The following is a 25,976-nucleotide window of genomic DNA, read 5'->3' on the forward strand; positions in this document are numbered from 1 at the left end:
TCTTCTCTGTTTCTCATGCTCCCCCCTTTCCCTCTGTTTTAAATGCAGGTCCATGCTGAATGAGCCAATGTGGGTCAGAACTGCATAAAAGGTTAGGCCATCCCTTGTGTGTGAACAGATGACGCAATGTGTTTCCTTATGTGTGTGTGTTTAAGCTTAATCAAGCCTTAATGCTAACGCAGAGGTCTGACGTTTGTTTCTTTAGGTTTGCTCTGGAGACACAGGGCTAAAATAGCCAATCAGTAGCTAATGGAAGAATGTAGCCATCCACACCTCAAAATGCACTGAGGTGTAGAGTAGTCCAAGTCAGTCAGTCACTCAGGATTGTTTACACTGATCTGCCACATGTCATGGGACAGGACTTAGTATTATGTCCTGTGACTTTTGCCATCTTTAAATTAACGCTAAAGGATACTGAAGTGACCTGTGTGATATACATGTTTTTTATATGAGAAAATAAACACTTTTCCCCTACTGGGAGTACACTTTAGCAAACACTTACTGTTTTCACTGAAATGTAGGGTCATAAAAAAAAACTTGTCACAGTTTTGATCCCAATAAATAAGGCAACAAATGCAAAAACAAGTGACAGCATTATTAAAACAACTACTGTCCAAAATCTATCCCATACTTTGTACAGTGATTAGTAAGTACAGAGTGTCCTGTACTTACTTATTTTAAACAGGGCTAATATTGTTCCAGTATTGTTTATGTACCAATCATCTCCATGATAAACAGTGTCCTTTATCAGGATATCACTGTAAAATATATGCTACAAAAAAGGCCTGCTAATATTGCCCACTCATTGCAATGGGAGTTTGTAAAGGTTTTTTTAAGGGATAATGGTCAAAAAGTGTGTTCTTTGGTGCAGTGTCCTTCATCAAGATATCACTGTAAAATCTATAAGGATACAATAAAAAATTGTATTAATATTGCCCACTCATTTTTAAGGGTTTAATGGTGAAAAAGTGTGTTTATTGTTGAGGATCTCTTTTGTCATAAGTGTTTGTACTGCTCATGTCTCTTATTGCATTAGTTGAGAGTGCTGGTGATATTGTACCATAGTTTAATATTTATTTTGTGTTTTACTAAATGAACCACAATATGAAAGTAAAATATATGAAATATCAAAAACAGTCGTGTTACATGATGCAAATTATACAGCTCTGGAAAAAAAATTAAGAGAACACTTCAGTTTCTGAAACAGTTTCTCTGATTTTGCTATTTATAGGTTTATGTTTGAGTAAAATGAACATTGTTGTTTTTTTTCCTATAAACTACGGATAATATTTCTTCCAAACTCCTAATAAAAATATTGTCATTTAGAGTATTTATTTGCAGAAAATGAGAAATGGCAGAAATAACAAAAAAGATGCAGAGCTTTCAGACCTCAAATAATGCAAATAAAACAAGCTCATATTCATAAAGCTTTAAGAGTTCAGAAATCAATATTTGGTGGAGTAACCCTGGTTTTTAATCAGAGCTGTATACTACATAAAATCCTGATTTCTGTGTGTACTTTAGTCTAAATCCTCCAAGGGCACATTAGACTTTTATCTTTTATAAAACAAAAACTGGATACCAAGCATTTCTTTGCTATATATAAAATTGTTTAATTGTCAAATCCTCACAGCAGTGCTCCAAAGGGTAGTAGAAAGCTTATCATTACTATACTATTGAGTCAATATCAAGGGTTCAGTATTAAGATGAACAAATATCAGTGTCATTCTTCATTCAGCCAGTAGGAGGCAGCACTGCAGCATCATCAAATTTGTTTGCTTTGATGTCACAGTGTTCTCTCTGTTTTATCTGTTCTTTTTTTCAGTGTAATAACAGATGGTATGAAGGTCTAGTTGCTTGGCTGAGGAAATACCATGGCACAGGAAACCTACATTTACATGAATGTAGCAGGTTGGTAAATGTTTTGGTACACATGCTTAAGCTGGTTTATAGGAAAAAATAATACAATTTATTGGGATAGAGGGGTATAAGTGTTTTTTTAAGCATATTGTAGTCTTTGTTATATTAGACTGTTAGATATAAATTGTGGTTGAAGTTTAGGTTGTCAGTTTTAATATTGAGCTGTTTACGTCCGTAATAAATATACCACATGGAAAGCACAGTCATAATGATTATGCTGCTTTTAAGTTATTTTAGAAATAGTGTATTTATGAGATAAGTGCACATGAATAACATCACACACATTCGACTTTGTTAGTTGGGGTGTCATATAAAGAACACAGATAAGTGTATAATTTGGTTATGTGTTAGTTATTTAGCAACACATTAACCCTGTAGTCTGTTTTTCCCCAATTTTCTTCCCAATTTACACGGCCAATTACCCAACCCACTCATTAGGACTCCCCCTATCACTAGTGATGCCCCAACACCAGGAAAGTTTAGACTAGCACATGCTTCCTCTGATACATGTGAAGTCAGCCACCTCCCCTTTTCGAGCTGCTTGCTGATGTAGCATTGCAGAGTAGCATCACAGCGCTCTCAGAGGAAAGCGCAGTTGTCCGCTCTGGGAGCCGATGGCAAGCTACATAAACAGGATTCAAACCAGCCATCTTCTGATCATAGTGGCAGTGCTTAGCCTGCTGGACCACTAGGAGCCCCTCTGTTTTTAATAATTTACTCATCCACATGTGTGGAAAAATACTTTTTACTGGCTAAAATGTCACTTGTCCTTTTACAGTACCACAATAAGTTCATTTAGCTCTTTAGAACCACCATTCTTTCACTAATATTTGTAAAGCCAGGCTGCATGGCTAGGTACTTGATTTTAAACACCTGTGGTCACGGTATGAAAATGAATGAAACACCTGAATGCAGGGATTAAGTATCTGTGTCCAAATACTTTTATTCACTTTATTCACAAAATGTGACAAACAAGAAAAAAAGTTTTATTTATTTTTTTATTATGCTTGTAGAGCATTAAGATGTTTATTTCAGAGAGAGAAAGAAGTAAAGAGAGAGAAGGAGAAAGAGGGATTGTGTTTCAGTTAGAGGAGGAGAAAAGATGAGGAAAAGGGAGGGAGGAGAAGTCCAAGTACAAGAGTAAAAGAATATAGTAGAAGAAAGTCAGAAGAGTTTAACTTGCAACTGGACTAAGTTACCATCTAAAAAATATCTCTGTGGATTACACTAATTTACAGGTAAGCATATACCTTTTTACTTACCTTTTTGGCTGGGTGTGCTTAAAATATATGATCTCTTGATGGAATCGGATGAGTGTTCATAGTTAAGCAGTTGAGTTATGTATACAGTACCAATCAAATGTTTGGACACCTTCTCAATGTTTATATAATTGTCAACTTCAATCATTTGAACGTCAATCATGTAACAAATTAAAACTGTTAAATAAATCGAAGTACTCTGTGAAGAATTAAGTTGGCTCTTATCTGAGGTGCTGTTAATTTGCAGTTTCTGAGACTGGTAACTCTGATGAACTCATCCTGTACAACAGAGGAAACTCTTGCTCTTCCTTTCCTGCAGCGATCCTGATGAGAGACAGTTTCAACATTTTTGATGGTCTTTGCGACTGCACAACTTTTCAAATGATGCTCTCAAACCATAGGCGTAGGAACCGGGGGGGATGGGTGGGACATGTCCCACCCAATATTAGAAACAGGTGGATTTGTCCCCCCCAAAAATGATATCGTTTCGCTCAGATCAGCTGTACTGTTAATGAGGAGACAGACCGGACCAATCACGGAGCCGGTTCAGGTATTAAGTCCCGCCTCTCAGTAGAAACAGCCAATCAGCTTGCTGGTTTTTCGGCACGCGGATTAGAGGCAGTGTGCTGTTGGGGAAGCCCCGCCCCCTCGCTGTGAGATTTAGCAGCGGGATCGGTACGCAGCAGCTTCATCTGATTTTAAAACAGATATGGATATACGGAGATTTTTCTAACAGAAAGGGAACGGTAGGCTAACGACTTCAACTGTGATGATGTTTCTGATAGCTGGATAAAAATACACGTCTCTGAATCAGCACACAAAACTCACTGTGATTAATAAACTGCAGCTGTGTTAGTGAGTTTAACTTTAGAATTACCTAGATTGGGAGTCAAGGTTAAAGAAAAAATAAACTATATAGCTAATCACTATTTCATTTTCAAACTGTGTTTTCCAATTTAGGATTACAAGACTTACTGTGAGCTATAATGAACGAAAATTAAATTTAGCTAACTAGTTATCTAGAAGCCAGATGTAGTGGATAGCTAGAATTTAGTACAGTACTTTATGTTTGTAGTTTAAAGCAGTTTCTTAACCCCGATCACTGCCCTAAAATAGTGTTTTCCACCTGATCCAGCTGATCAGCTAATAAACAGTCATTTACTGAGTTTACCTGTTTAAACCCCTTAACTCCCTATGGAGCCTAAATTTATCCAGCAGTGTATTAAACACATCAAACCACCACTTACTTTATTAAATGCCTTTAAATCAGAGAAAGCTTTAGAACATGCAGAACAGTGTTAATATGCAGTAGAATATGTAAGAACAGGGTTGAGAAACACTGCTGTAAAGTGACTTCTGTTCATTTGTAGTTCACAGTAAGACCACATGTCCTGAGGTTTATAAAAATCTCTATGGAAAGTTACATTCTTTTACATAAAAGGACACCATCTTAAAAAGAGCTCTCATTACACAAAAAAAAAAACAGGAGAAAATGTAAATATACAACAGAATTGACATGCCAATACATAATAATAATAATAATAATAATAATAATAATAATAATAAACAAATATGTTATTATTTTAAATATTAGGTTATAACTGATCATTTTTTTCATACGTATATAATTCAGACATTGCATGCATAATTTTTTCTAACATTAGTAACTGTAAGGTGGAGTAACGTTATTAGTAAATTGGAGTAACATGTTTAGGTTGTAAAATCACCTTATAATAATAATTTAATTTTAATTAAATTTCCCCAAATGTTCTAGGAAACTATAGGGTGGGCTTGGGTTCATATTGGCAAATGTGTCCCCCCCAATATCAAGCCCGCTCCTACACCCTTGTCTCAAACACAGAATTAGGAGCAAGAAATTGAAGTAATTAACTCTTGACTATTTTAGCAAAGCTGTTAACTGAAAGCCATTCCAGGTGACTCTACCTCATAAAGCTGACGTGAATAGCTGTTATCTAAGCAAGAGGTGCTGCTTTGAAAAACACTTTTTTTGTTTACTAAATAATTGCATCTATGTTTTTCTTTATTGTTTGGGCGTCTTTCGTATTAATCTACAATATAGAACATTTTAAAATAATGAAAAAACACGGAATTTAAGGTGTTTCCAAACTTTTGACTGGTACTGTATATTACACCTGTTTTGGGTTGTGCTTGCTCTTTGATGGATTATTAGTATTATACAATAGTTGGTCCCACTCCTGCAATGTGATTTGAGCTAAGCTAAGCTAAGTAAACAAAAATGTAATTCTTAAACATTTTCTTTTAAAGTCAAACCAGTGCTGGATGTTAATCTACACAGATTTTTCTCCTGAAAATTGTGTATTTAAATGAGTAAAGCACTTCCATTTATTTACAGTAAGCTTAGATTTTTCAGATTTCTGGGTCCAGCAGCATTAGCATTAGCAGCTAACCGCTAACACTAGCTACTAGTAGGTTCTACACTGAGGATCCACCATTAAGGTAGAATGAGTTTGATGATGTTTTAGCAGCAGCATGCCAGATTAAATTGAATTATTTTAACTTGTGGAACGTTGATAAAAAAGTATTTTTTAAGTCTTCTTTACCTTATAATTTAACAGTAAAAGGAGATAATGGTACTATGGTCTAATCACAGTTGTACATTCAATGTATGTGCTTTAACTGTGGTTCCTATGACCACAGTACATCTGTGCGAATATCACATATTTTAGCCCTCAATCTTGTATATTATTGCTTAATTATGAACAGTGGCCATCAGGGATGAAATTTGTAAAAGTAATCCATAATCCTTGTGAATGTAACTGAAAAAATCTAATATATTCTTTCCTTCCTCCTCATACAGACACACTTGAGAGCAGTGCCAACACCTACCACAGTTCATCCTTCTGCCTTAGTACACCATATGGCTACCAGCTTGATCTAGACTTCGTTAAGTACGTAGACGACATTGAACAAAGCGACACCATTCGGCGACTGGGCTTTAACAGACGGCCCAGGGCCGATCCAGCCTCTGAAGCACAGAGCAGGGTTGACCCCTCCCAATGGGCCTCTTCTGAATCGCTGTCATCTGTGAGCAGCGATGAAGCTCGAAATCCCTCGGTCACCACAACGTCATCCATCTCTTCTTCTATCAACAGAAGAAGACCCCCGCTTCCTCCCTCCCATTCTTTACCTAAAACCACCTCTGCTACTCTTGAGTCTTCTCAGACCCCACCTGCTTCTCATAGACCATCAGATGGGAAACCTCCTCCAGTTGCATGTCAACCTACTTCACCTACTAAACCAAACCCTCTAGTGGAGAGAACCTTGGTAGAGACTCGCAGACGTTTGGAGCAAGAGAATGTGTTATCCCAGGCAGTGCCCCAAGAGCTATGCCCAAGGCGTAGACTTGCCAGCTTTGGTGGCGTGAGCTCAAGTGGTACTCTGTCCCCTTACACTAGCTGGAATGCCCTCAGCCAGGCACAGACCCAGGCACTATCCAAGCGATCAGTTGGTGATCAGTCTAGTCAAGGCCAGGGGGCTTCCACAATGAGCAGCACCTCAATGAGAATCAGTCCGTTGAGCTCTGGCCGGGCTACTCCAGTGACCAGTGTTAGTCCACTCCATCTGCAACTGGTCAGGGATCAGATGGTGGTGGCACTGGAAAGACTGAAAGAGCTGGAGGAACAAGTAAAGACTATACCTATGCTTCAAATTAAGATCTCTACCCTACAAGAAGAAAAGAGACAGTTGGTTGCTTTGGTGAAGCAACAAGAAGGTCAAAGTTTAAGTTCTACCCTAGATTCAGATTTGCAAGGGCTATTTAGGAAGCGGGCACATAGCACAGGTAGTACTTTACAGCAGTTACAGCAGCATGATGTTAAGATGCAGATAACCAAAGAAAGCAAGAGGGAGTCATCAGGGGATGTGGAAGGCTGGGAACATGGTGCCTTGTCTGGGCTGCAGGAGTTCAAGCAACTCAGTGCTGAAATGCACCTTCTTGAGAAGAAGATTCAAGATGCTCGTCTGGCTGCTCACCCAGTTGCAAAAGCAAGAGCTTTAATTCGAAGATCAGTGACTGTTGGTGAGAACAAGAACATGTGTGAAGACTGCAGATGTACGAAAAGTTCCTTTAGGGATGTTGCAGTGGAGAAGCGTTCAACAGCAGTTGGTGTTACTGAAGCAATGTTGGGTACAGTGCCTGATTCCGAGTTGGAGCTTGAGATGCAACAGCAAACTATCCATGTTTTGAGTGACAGAGTCCAAACATTGGAGGCAGAGCTTAAAGAGGCTTTGCTTAATGCGGAAATGTGCAGACTGAAAGATGAACTAAGGGAAGCAGGATCTCACAACCGTGCTGACAAGAGCTCTAGTGCCCAACCAAAGATGCAAAGCAGTGGCTTCCAGACTACGACACAGACACGGTCTGTTGGGGTTGGGAACCACAGCCAACTTGTACATGCTGCTGTTGGTGGAGGGGCAGTCCAAGCTCTTCACACAGTAGGAGTGACTTGCAAGCCAGAGACGAGGGATATGACCTCTGGTCCAGATGTACCTATTGATCTTTGGGAGGTGCGGAAAAAAGTGCAGAGGAGAGATCAGTGTGTAGGGAAAGACTATGTGCCAACTTGCAGCCAGTGTGTCGGGACAGCCATGATTGTTCGTGATACTGGGATGGTTACTCTGGAGTTAATGGAGACTTTGAGCAAGAGGAAGGTACCTAGTCGAACAGTAGGCTGTGGGGACTGTACCATAGACATGAATGTCAATGTGGTCAAACCACTTGTTTCCAAAGGCATGGTCACCGACCCAGTCAAAGGGATCGATCTTGGTATCACAGTAAACCCACAGACCATGTCCCAACGTACCAATACCACCATCAGTACTGTTTCTCGCTGCACTGGCACTTCACAGGCCCATGTTTCTGAATCCAGCACCAACACAACTAACATGCCTACTCGAGAAAGACATACCAACACTGCTTCTGTAGTCACTCGAACGCTTGCAATCGGTGATGGAAAAGTTAACGACCAAAGCCCTGCTCTCAAAGTGCGCTCCATTGCTGTAGGAACTACTGGATACTTGAAAGAGAGTAAAATAGCCCCTAGTGTCCCCAAAGTAATGACTCGTGACACTGGTGTTGGGTTAGCTAACGTTAACGAGAACTACCTGGTGGGACTACGGACGCGAAACATCGCTTGCGGTCCGTCCCGCTTACCAGACCCTATCAAGACTCGCAGCATAGGTGTCGAAGTTGGTGATGGGAGAATCCGAGACGTAAATGGGCACATTCAAGTTCTTGCACACCCACTACAGCCACATTTATGTGCAGAATCTGAACCTGGACTGGATCATTACATAGATCGAATGCAGAAGCTGCTAAAAGAGCAGCAGTGTCTGCTAACTGATGGCCATTTTGAAGCAAGAGAAGAGCAAGAGGTCACCATTCAGATCCAGGACCACAGAGATACACAACATGGAGGTATTGTCATGCATGTGGTCGGAATTTTTCTGCATTGCATTTAGAGTTTAGATTTTCTGCTCGAGTCTGACCCGCCCCGGCCCAAGGAAAGTCGTGACATAGTTGTCTGTTTTTTAATACAATTTTAATTTAATATAAAGCTATGGCGTGATAATCACAATATAAGAAAGCAACAAACTGTGTTTAAAAAAAAGTTGCACAAGTTACAAAGTTACAATCACTCAGCTTTGGCCTGTGAAGTGTGTGTGTTTTCGCACTTAGGTTATATGCGTAAAAAAATTTGCCACACGTTAACATCGCTAATGATGCCAGTTAATGACAATGCATTATATGGTATTTTGCACATACAAACACCATGTAAACATGTCCACAGTAGTTGGGCAGGACAGTTTGTACGACTGATTTATTGAGACACAAATGGATAGTAGTGATGAAAAACTATGTAATACTTTTGTTTTTACTACAGTTTATGTGAACTGCAGCCATCTTGGATTCTGAACTCTGGGTTTGGAACAATACCCAGACCTTAAAATCCATCCTTTAGGGCTTTCCAGTTAAACTGTCCTACTTCGTACTAGAAAATTAAGACATCCATGTTCAAATGTAATGCAGTATTAGTTTTTCGCTAGATTTGGGTAGTTATAGGGCTGGGCAATGAATTGGTGATGTATTTTTTTTTTTTTTTTTTTTTACACAAAATTGAAAATGGTAATATCCCAATATCACAGTTGCTACACAGTAGTTTTTTACTATGAGTGCAATTTTTTTCCTAAAAATAATGTCACTGTGTGGAAAGTTGGTTTGATTTCTGTGTTTAGCTTTGTGTAAACTGTTCAGAATGTTGTAGAAACATCATGATTAAAGCCATCAGCTTGACTACTCTATTTCACCATCTTGAACAATATGATCCAATGAGTCACAGACAATTTTATGAATGAATGCAAGTGTCTTATGTTTATTGGATAAAAATCTTGCAGAGAATATACACAGATGTTTATTATTTTCATTTCCATTCCGTATTTAATAATACCGTTAAATTAAGATTATCATACCAAGTGATACATTGCTAAATAATGTCTCTTAAGCATATCGAGATATTTGTTTGCCCTGTGTAGCTCCTGCTATACATAAAAACAATAACATAAAATTTTATTATTAAATGTTTAATGCTATTCCTTATTTTATTAGTCATTGTCTTTCTTACTGTTTTTAGTATTTGGATACGGCTCTCCTTCAAAAAATAACAACATTTCTGAGCATAAGATGAGGCATCCAACGAGATCATTTAATGGTAAGTTTATTTATCATTCTTTTCCATACACAACTTTATAGCAGGATGTTAGACAGAATTAGAAGAAATGGCTACTCAGTCCTCAACACTGTGAGCTTCTGTGAAATGTCCTTAAACTCTAGGACGATTTGAGGTGGTGGAATGCAGACAGGAGGTGGAAATAGCTCTCTCTGGTTTGCCGTTTGGCTGGATGAGCCCTACACTTAGAATATTTTGGCTGGTGTTGGGGTTTGGCATGCTCCCATGTCCCCTAGTCCTGTGGTCTGTGGCACACACATAACATAAATACTGTTCTTTCTGAATGTGGTTGCTGTGTGCATGGTGAAGGAAGGCAAGGAATTCCACAGCTTTAAAAACCCATAATATGTGAATAAAGCCTTCAGCAGGTGGTTCTGCTGCCACTGAAGTGAAGCTTTTATTTTTGAATGATGATTTATATAATTTATAATTAATTATAATTTAATAAACAATTGTGCATACAAGCACAACTCAAAATCAGACTGAACTATGTGGAGATGGAATCGTATCTATATTAAAAACTGTGGGCTAAGTTATGTAACAAAAAGAACAAGAAGATAATGAAGAGAATAATGAGGAAGATGGTAAAGATAATAAAGATGAAGGTAAAAAAGATGATGATAATGGAGAAGAACATTAAGGTGAAAAATAAGAAGATGATAATTAAGAAGAAAATAAAAAAGAAGAAGATGGAGAAAAAGTTAATTAAGAAGAAGGCAATGAAGATCTAAAAGGTAATGAAGAAGATGATACAGATAATGAAAATGAATGTAATAAAGACAAAGGTAATGGAGAAGCAGATAAAGGTGAAGATAATTAAGAAGAAAATAAGGAAGAAGAAAATAAAGAAAAAAGATTATTAAGAAGAGGGTAATGAAGAACATGGTGAAGATAATGAAATTTAGGGTAAAAAGAAGAAAGTAATGGTGAAGAAGAAGATAATTAAGAAGAAAATAAGGAAGAAGGAGAAAGATAATTTAGAAGAAGATAATGAAGGAGATGGTGAAGATAATGACAATGAAGGTAGTAAAGAAGAAGAAGGCAATGAAGAATAATATAAAGGTTATAAAGAAGAAGGAGGTCATGGAAAATAAGATAATGAAGAAGTAGGTAATAATGATAATGAATAAAAATATAAAGATAATGAAAGACAAATAATGTAATGAAAAATAATATAATAAAGGAAATAAAGTAGAAGGAGAAGAAGATGCATTAGATAACAGTATAGTTTAGTGTATTACTAAAGCAGTGCATAGCCATAATAATTGTCTGAAGGAATGAATGAAATGTTTTTTGTTCTCTCTTTTGATTTCTCCAGATTCTGCGAGTGATTTGAGCTCTCCAAGATCAATCATAAAGAGACAGGACATCAGCCCGAGAGCAGAGTGCAGGAGGACTGTTAAATGTCTGGCTGCTGGGTGAGTATGTAGCAGGGTTCATTTTGTATTATTTAGCTGTGAACTTTCTCTTGCTTTCTTGTCCATAACTCTCTAATTCGATTGGTCTGTCCTGTTGGTGGCAGCATTAACTAACTCATTATCATTGCCATGACCTGTTAAAACTTATTCACCCTTTACTGATGTCAGCCACTTTTATCTACTGAGTCTTATCTTTAGGCCAGGGTTTAATGAGGGCTTTCATTATCTGAGCCACCCTTTTTCTTTGATCATTATCTTATTGAGAGGAAAGTCTGTCAACAGGAACTGCAAGTCTTATGCCAAAAGTTGAAGGATCCCTGGTCAAATTACATCAAACATATGTAAAATAGTTTTACAGTTTTGTAACTTTATAAGAGTTTTACAGGATCTGTAACTTATTTTCGGTCAGAAGAATTCTTAGAATGTGTCATTTGACTGGTAGTGCTAAATATTTGCATAAGATTTTATATAGAACAACACCTAGAATTCACCTATAATCAGTAGTAAACGTCACTACTATTAATGCTCAAAATTTTAAGCCATGTTGTGTTAATAAATTCACAAAACTGCATGATATTTTTGCTTTTATATCTTGGCTGTAGGTTTGAGCGAGTGTCTGTCAGTGAAGACTCGTTTTCTGAGGGTGCTGACTCTGAGGATGAGGAGAACAGGAAGAGGAAGATGGAGAAGCAGCTGGAGGAGAGCTCCAGAACCAGCATGAGGGCATCTAAGATGGAGAGAAGAGAGAAGTTAGACACATTTCTATTTACATTTGTATGACTTCACAGTATATTATCTGCTGTTACAGGTGTTTTTACTGTGTGCTTTTATCTTCAAATCCTTACTGAGAGATTTGGTGAGTTTTGTCAGGATTATTTAGTTACATATATAGTTAATAATTCAGTTTCATTTACTATTTTATAGTTGTATATAATTAAAAAATAGGTTCTAGTTTGTTCACCAGTTGGGTCTATGGCAGAGCGTTTAAAAAAAAAAAAGCTTCAAATATATAAGTGATTCTCTATTTGATTTCTATTAATGAATAGCAAGCAGCCCCATTCAACCCTATATGCAGCCTTCTTAGATATCAGTGAAATGGAAAAATATAAAAAATTAAAATCGCTGCGACATAAGTTCTGTACAGCTTTCTGACAGAAGCGAATGTCTATCTACTGAGATTCTCTCAGTAGAAGCTTCTATATGTAAAGATGTACAATCCGGATTGTCCCATTTTGAAAATTGCATTAAAACAGCAATGCGATAAAACAAATTAATTTAATTAACCTCACAGCCATAGATGGATTCATTTATTATTTGTTCTTTTTATCTCGATTATCTTCAGAATAAATGCTAGATTACCTGTTTATTTATATAATCAGTAGGTACAGCATGTGTCCGATTTCCAAAGAAAAACATGTATCTCCAAAACATCAATTTTACACAGATAAAACTGTCAGTGTAAGTAAATGTAAAAAGAGTTTATTTCAGGTAATTTTGGAGAATTTATATTTATTAATTTATCAAGAAATGTTGACATAGTCTGAGGGACAGTTTGTCTTTTCAAATTATGTAGTAAACTAAAAATTTACAAAAATGGAGATACTTGTTTTTCATTGGACAGCGATGATATAAAACTACCCATTTAAAAATTAGGTTGCATCAAATGGTGTGATAGCGGAAATCTATTTAGTTTTATAAAGGACCATGTTAGTAAAATAGATGTTTAAGTTTGGAGAACCTTTAAATTGGCCGAGTATATTTTCATCAAATGACAGTGTGAAGGTTCTTTACACTCGTGTATTATGTGTAACTTAATGGGGTTCTTCTTTGGCATTTCTCAAACAAAACCTTTAAACAGCTTTCCATGTGCATCAGTGTAATAGCAACAGCAGTTTTTGTATTTTGACAGTATTGCACAGTTGTATATTAGTGTTCTGCTGTAAACTCATTTACAGTATTTTTTAGCTGAGTTTTTTAGTTTAACCGGTTACAGTCTATGAATTGTTATTTTGTAGCTTCATTAAAGAGTTATGTATCACTTGTGCCACTCTGTCTTGTGTTGTTTAGGTATGAGATGAGTGAAAAAGTGCTTTCTTACTGCCACAGTCTGAAAGCCCATCTAAATGGCAGCAAGGCCTTGTCCAACAGAGAGCTGGTGAGTTCATCCAACCTGAGGAAAAAAAGTATTTATATGTTTTTCTTGCTTCTTGAAAGCGTGTTGGTTGTTGTGCCATGCTTGGCATGCCATCTCTGGCAGAGGAAATGGATCATTTTATAATACTTATATTGCAGTCTGTGGAATGTGAACTGCTTGCATTTTTTTTTAACCATGAAAAGGAAATAAATATCAGGACAGTCTGTCTGGGATGAGTGCAGAGCAACACTTAGCCCAGCTTTTAATTGCTGCTTTTCTTCAATCCAGCTTTCGATGGGCAATTTCTCATCAGCCGTATCATCATTGTAAAGTAATTTATAGTAAATTACATTCTCATTTGACGTTTTGGTTTTTCTGCAGATGCTCTTAATCAGCTTGGCTTGCAACAAACGCTTTAGTAAGCAAAATAACCAGATTACTGGGGCGGCATTACTGTGTGAGGGACCTACTGATCAAAATTCTGACGTTCAGTGCTGTAGTGTAATTCTGTTGCACGCTGAAGGCATTCTCTGGAAATATGAGGCCTTATTTCTGTTACCATCCAAATAGTGCAGAACAGGAATATGTAATATTTCATTATGTGAGGTTTGTTCTTTTTATATTAGATTTTTGTGGTACGTGTGAGGTGTTGATTATTGTTTTTACAACTGAATCATCTAGAACATTTGGCTTTGGCAAGGATTTGATTGGTTAAATTGTTGTCATACAGTTAGGACTGGACAAGATAAAAATCAAATGCCAAAAATATTGATATGATGTGCCGAATATTTGGCAACCGAAAATGCAAAGAAAAAAAATGAAGATTTGAAAAGTGTTGGAAATAGGCTATGTATGAAGTATGGAAGCTTTTTTCCAACACTTGGAAAAAAAATAAGGGTCCTTCACTGAGTCATGATTGAGATAGTAAATCATGATTAAGATAAATTATGAGTAAAAAGATTTAAGTTTAATTCGTATTGCAGTGTTTCTTTTAAAATTTATTTCGGCAGCGACAACAGTTTACTGGATGTTAGATTCACGGATTTAACTGTTATCAATCGTGGCTAAACCACGCCTGTACAGAGGAGGCCACCTGCTGCTTGCATGCCTCATGTCAAATTAAAAGCCCTCTGCAGGGTTTGTAATTGTGACTTTATGAAGTTTAATACAACATTTTAAAGGGTTTGCTCTGTTGGTATATCTGCTGCAATATTAAAAAGGCTTTCAAGTGTTCTATAGATATTTAAAAATAGTATTTTTTTAATAGCTTTTTCTTAAAATATCAGGATAAAAATACATGTAGGCACTACATTATGCAGTGGTGAAAAAAATGGTAAAATAAATAAAACGTGTTTTATTTTGTTTGGTTTTGGTTTATGTAATGGTCTATTTATTTCCTATAATAAACATACGACACTTGCACTCTTTCAGTGACTCAGAGCAAACTGGTTTATTTAGTCAGTGAAGACCGTCAAGTTAAGTCTTGTACAAAATATTTTAGAATATATTGATGTTAATTACCTTTTGCCCTAAAAACAATCAATATACGGTGTAGGTCTGCTATATGCTTTTTAAAAATAGACTTTTATGAGCTTTAAAATGCCACTACATAATTAACAAATGTCTTCATAAACAGCTCATTTGTAGCCCACACTGGTATACAGTACTGGCACAGGGTAATTTTGACTGCTGGCATGCGCAAGTGAAAGCACATTAATGTGATACTGTGTGCAGTTGCTCATACATTACAAATGAGAGCATCTGTGTATCAAGTGGACGTGGTCCAGAACTTCATCTTGTATACTACTGTTGAAACAGTTGGTGTTAGTATCGCAAACTGCACATTAATTTGATAATGGGAAGCCGGCAGTTACTTTATATGCTCCTTCTAATTACGGTTTTAAGTGATTGAATATCTAAAATATTGGGAACATGTCCACCAATGGCCATTGAGCTTTACAAAGGAGTAGCTGAGCTGGCAGGGTGATTGATTTCAAATTTAAAACATTTTCTCCACTCTCCTTAATCTATTTTTTTAGAAACAATAAACATCTATTGGGTACAGCCTTCCTTAGCTCTGAAAACTGCTTCAATTATTTGTGGGAAAAAAATCGGGATTCAACAAGATCTTGAAAAAAATCCTTTTTTTATTCAGGTTCATGCTAAATTTCTCAGGAGCAAATTTTTAGTTTTAGCACATCCAAAAGATGTTGTTCTATTATAATTAGATGAAGAGCAATGACCTCATGACATTACTTTTGCTTGTAACATGTGACGAGGTGAATCACCATGCTGGAAGTATCCATTAGGCAGTAAATTTATTGTGGTCATGAAGGGATGCACATGGTCAGCAACAGTACTTAGATAGGCTGTCTCATAGAAGTCAAGGGTTGATTGGAATTAACAGGCCAAAATGTGCCAAGAAGACATTTCCCATATCATTACACCACCTCCACCTGCCTATACTCTTCTTATTGGGGCAGTTGGGTTCATGGATTTGTGCTGTTGGTGCACAAATCCATGAAATCCATGAATTCTGTTCCTAACTCCTCTGAGCCTCAGCTGAAATCAAGATTCATTAGATAAGGCTGCAGTTTTCTATCCATCATCTGGAGTATTTGCTTACTGAAGCCTCAGCATTCTGTTCTTGGCTGACAGAGGTAGAACTGGACGTAGTTTGTTGTGTAGATACCATTGTGCTCAAAATCCCAGCAGATCTAGAAATATTCCGCCTATGGTGCACCAAAAATCTAAATGGTCTTGTGTAATTACTTACCATTTATCTGATTAGATAACTACTTGAATGAGTAGGTTAAAGTACATAAAGTTATGTATTTGGTATAGTTTGGTAGTTTACATGAACAGACTACAGTGTTGGCCTTTATGAAACAAGGGTACAGGGACACATTTGTATCTACACCCTTCTTTCTGAAATCATCAGGCAGCTATTGTCTGTCCTTTAGCATGTAAATCTATTGTCTATAATCTGCATGTTTAAATAGGCTAAAAAACATATTTTCTTGAGGTCTTCTAATTTGTTGACACAATGAGCCAACTGGAATGAAGGTACTGATTAGACAGCATTTGTTGTCTTAAGTTGTTGATCATAAAATGTAGAAAAATAAAACATTGCTTTATTATTGAGTCTGAGGTGGTGAAAATTAAATTACTCATAAAACAGAACAAAGAGCAAATTGACAGACGGGTGTTTTTGTGGTGAACGATTCTGGACAACTAAGAATGGTGAAACCTCCCTTTACCATCTGGAGCTTAAAGTGAAACCGTTATTACACATTGGGTTCTACATTTACTTGATGTCAGCTTCATCCTGCAATTACCCACTGGCATGCTCTGTTTTAGTTCAGGCTGTTCCTCATGCTGGATTTTTGTGGAGCTGCAAATTGTAGTGCATCTTTTTTTTTTCTATCTTTGGAGCAAAAGGTCTTCAGGCCACAACAGGGCTTTGTCTTTCTTTGTTTTTGTTTCTTGTTTAAAAAGTGTGTGGGGCTCCGAGTGGTCCAGAGGACTAAGGCGCTGCCACTATGATCAGGAGTTCGCTGGAGTTCGAATCCCGGTCATGCTGCTTGTCGGAGTCTTCTCCTGGGATAATAGGCATAGCTAAATATTAGAGAAAATGGGATAAAAAAAACTAACAAAATACGTGTCCAAGTTCCAAAGCCTATGCTGCAGCTGAGGATGTTCTAAACTGAAGGACCCTTCATATACAGCTGAGCAGTAGTGCACTATATGGTGTGTCAGCCGTTCTGTAGTTTAAAATCTTAACAGTATATTTTATTCCCTATATAATGTTTTTCTGTATAGTTCACTATAAGACTTTTAATGACAATAATATTGTTTTTTAAAATAATTTCTGGGACAATATATTAACCACAGAAAATTGTTATTAACACCTTGGAGCCTTGCCAGACTGCATATTTTGTGTGACCAAAAGGCTACTGAGAAGTCTCCATAGAACCATATAGAACCATATGATAGTTTACCAAGGACCTGTCCTACTTAAGCTGGAGCCTAGACTTTGGTAAGCTTTTTTCTGTATCTGCAAATGTAAGAAATGCTTACTAGTGCCTGCTCAGGCAGGAGTTTGAGGCAGAAAGGCACCAGTCATGTCTGAATCATATTTTAGCAATCTAGCTAAAATACTAATAACTAATGAAAACACAGTTAAATGATAAAAAAGGTTAATACTTTGACTATGCCAATACCTGTGGTTTCCTTTGGATTTAGATACAGAGAACTTCATCATTAAACTGCTTTCTAAATGATATTGTGTTGGAATCAAGGCTTACTTCCTGCACTGTAACCAAGTCTGTCTATTTTACAGCGTTCCTGTCTGAACACGATTCAGCAGGAGTGGTTCCGTGTGTCCAGTCAGAAGAAGGCATGTCCAGATACAGTTGAGGACTTCCTGTGCTTGTGCCGTCGTGTGTCCCCCGCTGTGCTAACTCACGTGGCCAATATGGCCGACCAGAATGGCAACACAGCCCTCCATTACAGCGTGTCCCATTCTAACTTTAGGGTGGTGCAGAAGCTTCTGGATGCAGGTACAAAGATTCGCGTGTCCGTTTTTCTCTCCAATTTGTAAGGAAAATAGGACGCTCCATTTCACTAGTAATGCTCTCGAAACTAGGAGAGGTTGAAGACTACCACATGCCTCCTCCCATACACATGAATTCAGACTCTGCCTCTTTTTCAACTGCTGATCATGTAGCATCATTGGGTACACAGTGTGCTTTGAATAAAGCGCAAAAATACAGCTCTGATACATCAGTTAACAGATGCCTGTGTTGACCAACATCATACTAGGAGTGAACACATGTGGGAGAGCAGAGAAAGACCCAGAGACAGCAAGGCCAGTTGTCCTTTTTAAGTTCTGGACTCTGTGGTGAACAATCCATGTGTGAAAATGATGATCTCATGCTCCCTGAATCACTCTTTCACAATTCCAGCCCCATGAATCCTGATATTGTCATCTTGGAATATGCTCGTGTCATCAGGGAAGAAAAAATCCATTGATGGAATAACCTGGTCTATATTCAGTATAAGACCTCATTCTTTCAGCACATATTGTTGCTGAATCTAGACCTGACCAACTGCAGCAACAACCCCACATCATTTACTTAGTTAAATCCAGGTGGAGCCTTTTTTTTGGACAGGCAGGTAGAAGTAAACAAACTGGCACAGACACTGTGCATCAACTGAAGGATTGTTTAATTTCTCAGCGTGCTACATTACTTGATTTCTTATATTTGATTAAAAAATCCATTCCACAAAAATTTATTATATATGAGTTGTTTACCTCTCTACAGATTATTGTCTGATTTTGCTTGCAAGATGGATGAAAATAAGCTGATAAACAACCTTATTAGATAATAAATTATCTACTAGACTTAATGATATGTTTTTAGCCTGCTTAACCGTAATGTCTTCTATATAAACAAATTAGCCCTTATGGTGCTCTCACGTTTCTTAGGCTTTATGTTGTTCTTTGTCTGGATGCTGTTTTGTCTAAAGGAAAATGCTAAAGGTATATAAGTGTATGCGTGTCTGTCTGTTTGTGTGCGCGCAGATGTGTGTAATATCGATCAGCAGAATAAGGCTGGGTACACTCCCATCATGCTGGCTGCACTGGCTGCTGTGGAAACCCAGGAGGATATGAGAGTGGTGGAGGGGCTCTTCAGTAAGGGAGATGTCAATGCCAAGGCCATCCAGGTGTGTCTGTGTGTCTGTCTGTGTCTGTAAGTGTGTTTGTGTGGCTGTGTTTCAGTCTGTCTGTTTCAGTCTGTCTGTTTCAGTCTGTCTGTTTCAGTCTGTCTGTTTGTCATATAGATTTTCCAAAATCCTTCGCAGAGCTTCTTGACATGTCCTGGACAAAAATCTTATCATTGATTTTTGAAGTGACGCTTAAAAATCTCCTCAAACCTTAATTTTAAAATGTGCCCACTGAATTGTTTCCTGCTGCAGCCACTGATGGCCTGGTGTGTTTAGATCATCAAATCAAAAACATGCTCTTTATCGGGCATGGTGGGCTTGTATACAGCTTTTTGATTCAGCATACCATTTTACTGTAATAAACTTTTTTTTTTTTTGCCTATTATCTGTGCACGGAACCCCTTATCTGCCTCGCTCTCCAGTACTGTGTGTGTGTGTATGGAGGAGCTGTAGGATAAACCAGCTATAGCTCAAATGTTTTGACCCCCGCATGTCAGCCAGAGCTCCAGTTCTGTATGGAAGAGCTATTGGATAAACTATTTATTGGTCAAAAGTTTGGGACCTCAATGCTCTATAGTCTGTGCATGGTGAAGCACGGACCATACCATAGCAACTATAGCAGCACCATCATATCAACCACATGGATACCATAGCATCGCTTTTTGCAAGCACCTAGGATCACCTTAGCAACCACCTTGCAACTGCTAAGCAACATGATAGCAACCACCACAGACACAATAGTAACCACCCACGAATCAGCACTACAGTCACACTCGCCGTTTCTGCAGGAAGTGTAATCTAGGTGGCCCTGCTATATTGTTTTTTTTTGTATATGAAATTTATTAAAGGTCACCTTCCGTCGTTTTTTCTTTCATTTTAAAATGTCTAGTTGTGGTCTCTAGTATGAATGAATGACATGTGAGCCGTTTTTGTAAAAAAAAAAGTGCTCAGGTGTCTCTGTATAGCTCTTTTTTAATGGACTGTTTTAGGGGTGTGTCCAAAATGACCGGATTCCAGCTTTGCTCATGAATATTCATACATGCAAACAGCATGCAAATATCTCTCCTCTGATTGGCTAGGAGCACTGCGACGCCCCTCCACCGCTCTGCCGCTCACTGCCTCCCACCTCCTAACTGATGAGCGGTGATGTTGCGTCGCTTCAGCTCCGCCTCTGGGAGTTTCTCGAGCCAAGGTGGGCTGGTCTGTGAGTTTCTGCCTACGTAGGCAGAAAGATAATTCAAAATTCACCTGTTTTTCGGAGGGGGGGAGGGGGGATTTCTTTGCTTAGCTCCTGCAGACAATGGGGGCTGCAAAACAGTTTAATGTGCAGGTGTACACATTCAACTCGGGGAGACCTACTGTATTCCACAAAAAACAAGAAAAATCGGATTTTCGCGGAAGGTGAGCTTTAAGATTTTCAAAGGGACACATTATTAATAGATTTCTTACATTTCTTAGATTTCGTAAAAAAAAAGTCATTACATCTGTTGTGTCTCCTCTTAGCTCCATTTTTTTTTTTTTTACAGTTTTAAAGTAACAAAGCAGCAACAGCGCTTGCATCACGAGTTTGGGCACCCTGCATGGTCAATGCTTAGTAGCATTCCTTTTAGCAAGGACCACTGCCTGTGCCACTCAATGAAACACCCTGAAATTAGTCCATCTCTTTGAATACACTTGCACTTGCTCATTTGGATGCCATTTTTAAATGCATTTGTATATAATTATATATTACTGTTCTGTAGGCTGGTCAGACTGCCCTCATGCTGGCGGTCAGTCACGGTCACATGGACATGGTTAAAGTCCTCTTGGCTTCGGGTTCAACGGTCAACGTCCAGGACGACGAAGGCTCCACTGCACTGATGTGTGCCAGCGAACACGGCCATGCAGACATCGTCAAGCTCCTGTTAGCCCAGCCGGGCTGTGATGCCACCCTGAGTGACAATGTAAGTAGGATGTCAGCTGATCTACACTGTCAGAAATAAAGGTGCTGTTCTGTTATGTCAGCTGTCAGACATTGCACTGAGCGGTGATGAGAGATGGAAAGAGTCCCAACACCCCAGAGGGAAGACTCTGTTATGCTGTCTTGGGCTCCTGGCCATGGATTGCATTGGCATTGCTGGGTATTAAACTTGCAGTGTGCTGATGATGGGGTCAACACTATATCCTGATGATGGGGTTGCACCACCTGGTGGGAGGCTATACTTTATTGATATGTTTACAGTAGAAACTAGTCATTTTTATAACTGTGAACTGTCTGGAGGCTTCACTGTCTGTCTGGGAGTGTTTTCACTACAGTGTCTCCAACACAGCAGCACCACCTAGAGGCAGATCCTTGTTCAATTAAACAGGAAGTGGGATTTAAACCTGTGTTCTTCTTTTTGGAAATGTTTCTGTTTTACTGTTGGGCTTCCAGTCATTCACCTAGTTTAAATAAGTACAATGTGCTGATATAAAACATAACACAAAAAGTAATTTATTTGTGGTGACAGTGCTTGGCAATAAATCTTATACTATTGGAAAGCCTGTTAAATTCCCTTTTAAATGGTTCCACATTTATAAGAAACATGCATTTGTGGGATGAGCATTAAAGCTTCGTATGTGGGTGCACCTATAAAAAAAAAATCCAAATCTTTATGCCAATACGAAACAGCTTATTTTCACATTTACTCGCTTGATGTTTGACGCTCTTCTTGGAATGGCCACTTTGCGGCCTGTCTCTGACATCCCTATAAGATTTCCATCACTTAACAAGATTTATTGCCGCGTTGTTACAGCAAAGAATAATCTACCAAACACACCTGTTCCTACTTTTTGTGCTATGTTTTGTTTTCTATTAGTCTTGTTTATAATAATTTGCATAGTGACTTTTATTGTAGTTTTGCTTATGTACACCATCTTAATGGATTTTAAAAAGTAAAACAATCAAAATAATAATAATAATAATAATAATTTAATGTAAATAATAATTCAAAATAATACACCCTGAACCACTGTACAAATTTTACCAAATTTAAAACCTGTAATAATTATAATATAATCAAGAGGTGGATCACAGCCATCAAACCAAGCTGAACTGCTTGGATTTGTGCACCAGGAGTGGCATAAAGTTATCCAAAAGCAGTGTGTAAGACTGGTGGAGGATAACATGCCCAGATGCATAAAAACTGTGATTAAAACCAGGGCTATTCCACCAAATATTAATTTCTGAACTCTTAAAACTATATGAATTGTTAATTCTGTCTCTGAATGTTGGTCTGTTTGTCTGTCTCTTTTTGTGTGGATAGGATGACAGCACTGCTCTGTCCATAGCCCTTGAGGCCGGCCACAAAGACATCGCCATGCTGCTTTATGCCCATGTAAACTATGCAAAAGGCCAGGCTATGGTAAGATTGTTATTTCATAAATACACACCGCACACCTGATCCGCAGTGAGTGAAATTAGTTATTCTATTTAGATGTTTACCTGTTTAGATTCTTTGCATCTCTCTCAGCTGAAGAGTGTGTGTACCTGTGTGCCTGCAGGGAACTCCTCGAAGCCGGACTCCACCTGCTGCAGCTGCAAGAGGCTTTTTTGAGTGATTGACTGTTTTCCCACTCCTTCCCCAACACAAACCACATGTTTTAGATTAGCAGTCTTTACTATGTGTTTAAAGCAGATTTGCCAAAAATCTTGGAGACAACACCTTATCAGTTTTAACAGGTTTAGCATAAGGTTCCAAAATCAATATTTATAGAAGCGAACACACCAATGCAGAGTATTAACCCCTACACCTGCATAATGCTGGAGACACTGCAGGCTATGCTGTAGACATTATACTGACTCGACACAGGTGTATAAACCAGCCTTAAGACACTGACTTGCTACTTCACCATCAGCAGCCGGAGTCAGAAAGAGCACAATTATCAATGCTCCCTCTGTGTGGGTATATGGTTTCCTCTCTCACAGGCATCTATTGGCTGAAGTATCAGAGCTGGAGATCCAGCACGTTTCTCTAAGCCAAGGTTTCTCAACCTGAGGCCAAGGACCACCAGAGGGCCATGAAGCGCACTCTAGTGGCTTGAATCCTCAGGGAGAAGCAGTAGTCTTTAGTGGGCCAGTGTCAACACTTTAAGTCATAAGAATAAAATTAGAAAACAATAATTGATTATTGAAGTAAAAATCTTGAATCAATTGTGCTCAAACTATGAATATATATATATATATATATATATATATATATATAATCATTAATAGAACCCTACAAACAACAATTTGCAGCCATAACTTAAGGCACATTGGATATCATTAGTTTGACAATCAGCTTACCCAAGTTGTAGAAATGGAAAAGTGTGACACTGTAATTCAGAAATCGATAAAAATGCTCCAGTTTTAGTGTTAGCACTTGAGAAATAAAAAGCCATGTGTTGTTTTCTTATGGGCTCATATTCTGTAACATTATAAACTTGTGGACCATGAGAGGGAGAAGTATGAGAACCCCTGCTCTAAGCACATTCATGTATTTTTTTAATATTTTAGAAGCACATGTAAAAGCAAATGAAAAACTGCCCACAACAGATTTTCTGTTATGTTGGCTAATTAGTTTTTAAGCCATTGTGTTTAAAATTAACAGAAGTATCCTTTTTAATTGCTGCTTCAGCCACATGTGCACAAATGCTGTGACTGAAATAATACGGTAGAGTGAGGGAGAGCCACCCCTGCTGTCTGTCTCACTCTGGGTACAGATAGTGCTTCTCTTATTCTGGGCGTGGCACAGTGGTCTGCAGGTACTGTTATCCTTATAATTTTTGTATGCAATAATTAGTAGGGGTTCCAGGTGTCAAAACACCAGCATTGCAATGTTCAGTATCTTTGAACGCTCCTTGATACTCAACAACCCATTATTAGTAACTTTTTATTGTTCATTTCCACTAGATGACTCATTAGTGTCATTAGTCTCATTTATATGCCACATCTACTATTTTGAAAATGCATGTGCACTTATTTGATATTTTTCTTAATTTAGTTTTATTATATTCAGTAAAATGTTTTTTTTTTTTACGATGCAGTCTATAAACTATAAGAGTGTACTATATTATAACATATTATAATATATATTTATACATATATTGCACTTTTTTAACAAAAGGCTTGACCAAACTGCTAAGGCTAATGTGGCTAACAATGTACAGAAGCTAGCAGACTCAGATTAGCATGATTTCATTTGTACAGTGCTACAGTCAGTGGCTGTTCATGCTCATCTCATTTATTGTAAGAAATGTTATCTTCTTTGGTTTATATTTGATATATGTATTTTAGACATTTTATATTTTCTAACAGCATGTGTAATGTGCATGTGATTAACAGTATGAATGTCTCTCAAAACTAGTTTATTGTAAGATTTTGTGACATGCTATAAATAAAGATAATCAGACTTTAAAGTGTTTGTCGTTACTTGTGGCTCACAGTGCCTTTATTATATTTTCGGGAAATATCACACCACTATTTGGGAGATTTGTTTTTGGCAACTTTTTTAAGACCATTTTTTTTATTTTATTTTGCTAGGAAGCTATTTAAATCACCACTGCTTTATCGTCTGGGCTTTAACAAAAGTGAAATACATACTGTTGCCCAAAGGCAACAAATGAAAATTCCATTGAATTGAACATAGATATGCCTTGTAATATCCCATAAAATATAAAATAAACATCTGGTTTGTTGCCTGAGGGCAACATCATGCCATTTAAGGGCCATGTTCAAGGGCCAAACATTGGCGGTGATGGCCTAGTACTCCACTGTACTGCTGAGCCACTACTGCCCAGTATGTGGCCATTTTGTGGTTATACAGATTAATACAGCAGTGCTTACTCATGGTTAGCCAATTGCAAACACCAGAATTTGATAAAATATTTGTTTAGTTATATTACTAATACTAATATTACTAACTAATATTATATTATATTATATTTTATATATTATATTACGCACAGAGTGATCTCTGTTAAGCGTTTATTTATTTTATTGTTGATTACTATGGCTTACAGACAATAAAAACCTGAAAATCAGTGTCTCAGAACATTATATTATTAATTATATAAGACCAATTGGTACTTTTGGCAGTGTGCCAAGTCCCGCTGGAAAATAAAATCTGCATCTCCATAAAAGTTGTCAGCAGAGGTAAGCATAAAGTGCTGTAAGATTTTTTTTTTTGTCAGCAGAGAAGATTTTGTGGGAAAACACTGCCCTGACTTTGGACTTGATAAAACACAGTGGATCAAAACCAGCAGATGACATGTCTCTCCAAACCATCACTGACCATCAGTAAATTTTGCATTGTATTTGGAAATCAAGGGATCAGAGTCTGGAGGAAGAGTGGAGAGACACACAGTTCAAGCTGCTTGAGGTCTAGTGTGAAGTTTCCACCAATCAGTGATGGTTTGAAGAGTCATGTCATCTGCTGGTGTTGATCCACTGTGTTGTATCAAGCTCAAAGTCAGTGCAGTGTTTTCCCACAGAATCTTCTCTGCTGACAACTTTGATGCAGATGTGGATTTCATTTTCCAGTAGTACCTGGCACACTGCCAAACACTACCTATTGGTTTTATATAATATTTGCATTTTTGAGACACTGATTTTTGGGTTTTCATTGGCTGTGAGCAACAATCATCAACAATAAAATAAATAAACACTTAAATTAGATATCTCTGTGTGTAATACATCTAGATAATATATGAGTTATACATTTTGAGCTCAATTACTGAAATAAAGTAA

General features: G+C 37.7%; 1 protein-coding gene across 1 annotated transcript; it reads left to right on the forward strand.

Annotated features, from left to right (window-relative positions):
* On the forward strand, positions 1–23,643 carry kank1b (KN motif and ankyrin repeat domains 1b). Its single transcript, XM_007256970.4, has 12 exons — positions 1–91; positions 1,826–1,911; positions 6,019–8,637; positions 9,851–9,928; positions 11,265–11,364; positions 11,967–12,113; positions 13,432–13,519; positions 17,841–18,060; positions 19,086–19,228; positions 20,971–21,171; positions 22,513–22,611; positions 22,751–23,643. Exons 2-12 carry the CDS (start codon positions 1,875–1,877, stop codon positions 22,805–22,807), a joined length of 3,789 nt encoding a protein of 1,262 aa, XP_007257032.3. The 5' UTR covers positions 1–91; positions 1,826–1,874; the 3' UTR covers positions 22,808–23,643.
* The last annotated feature ends 2,333 nt before the right edge of the window (positions 23,644–25,976 follow it).

Source organism: Astyanax mexicanus, chromosome 1 (genome assembly GCF_023375975.1).
Source record: "Astyanax mexicanus isolate ESR-SI-001 chromosome 1, AstMex3_surface, whole genome shotgun sequence".
NCBI classification, from domain to species: domain Eukaryota; kingdom Metazoa; phylum Chordata; class Actinopteri; order Characiformes; family Acestrorhamphidae; genus Astyanax; species Astyanax mexicanus.

Excerpts from the sequence above, each read along its gene's own strand:
- kank1b (XM_007256970.4), top strand. The coding sequence starts at position 1,875 with ATGGCACAGGAAACCTACATTTACATGAATGTAGCAG. Across the intron at positions 12,114-13,431 it reads AAGATGGAGAGAAGAGAGAA|GTATGAGATGAGTGAAAAAG; the intron begins GTTAGACACATT and ends TGTGTTGTTTAG. Across the intron at positions 18,061-19,085 it reads GCAGAAGCTTCTGGATGCAG|ATGTGTGTAATATCGATCAG; the intron begins GTACAAAGATTC and ends GTGTGCGCGCAG.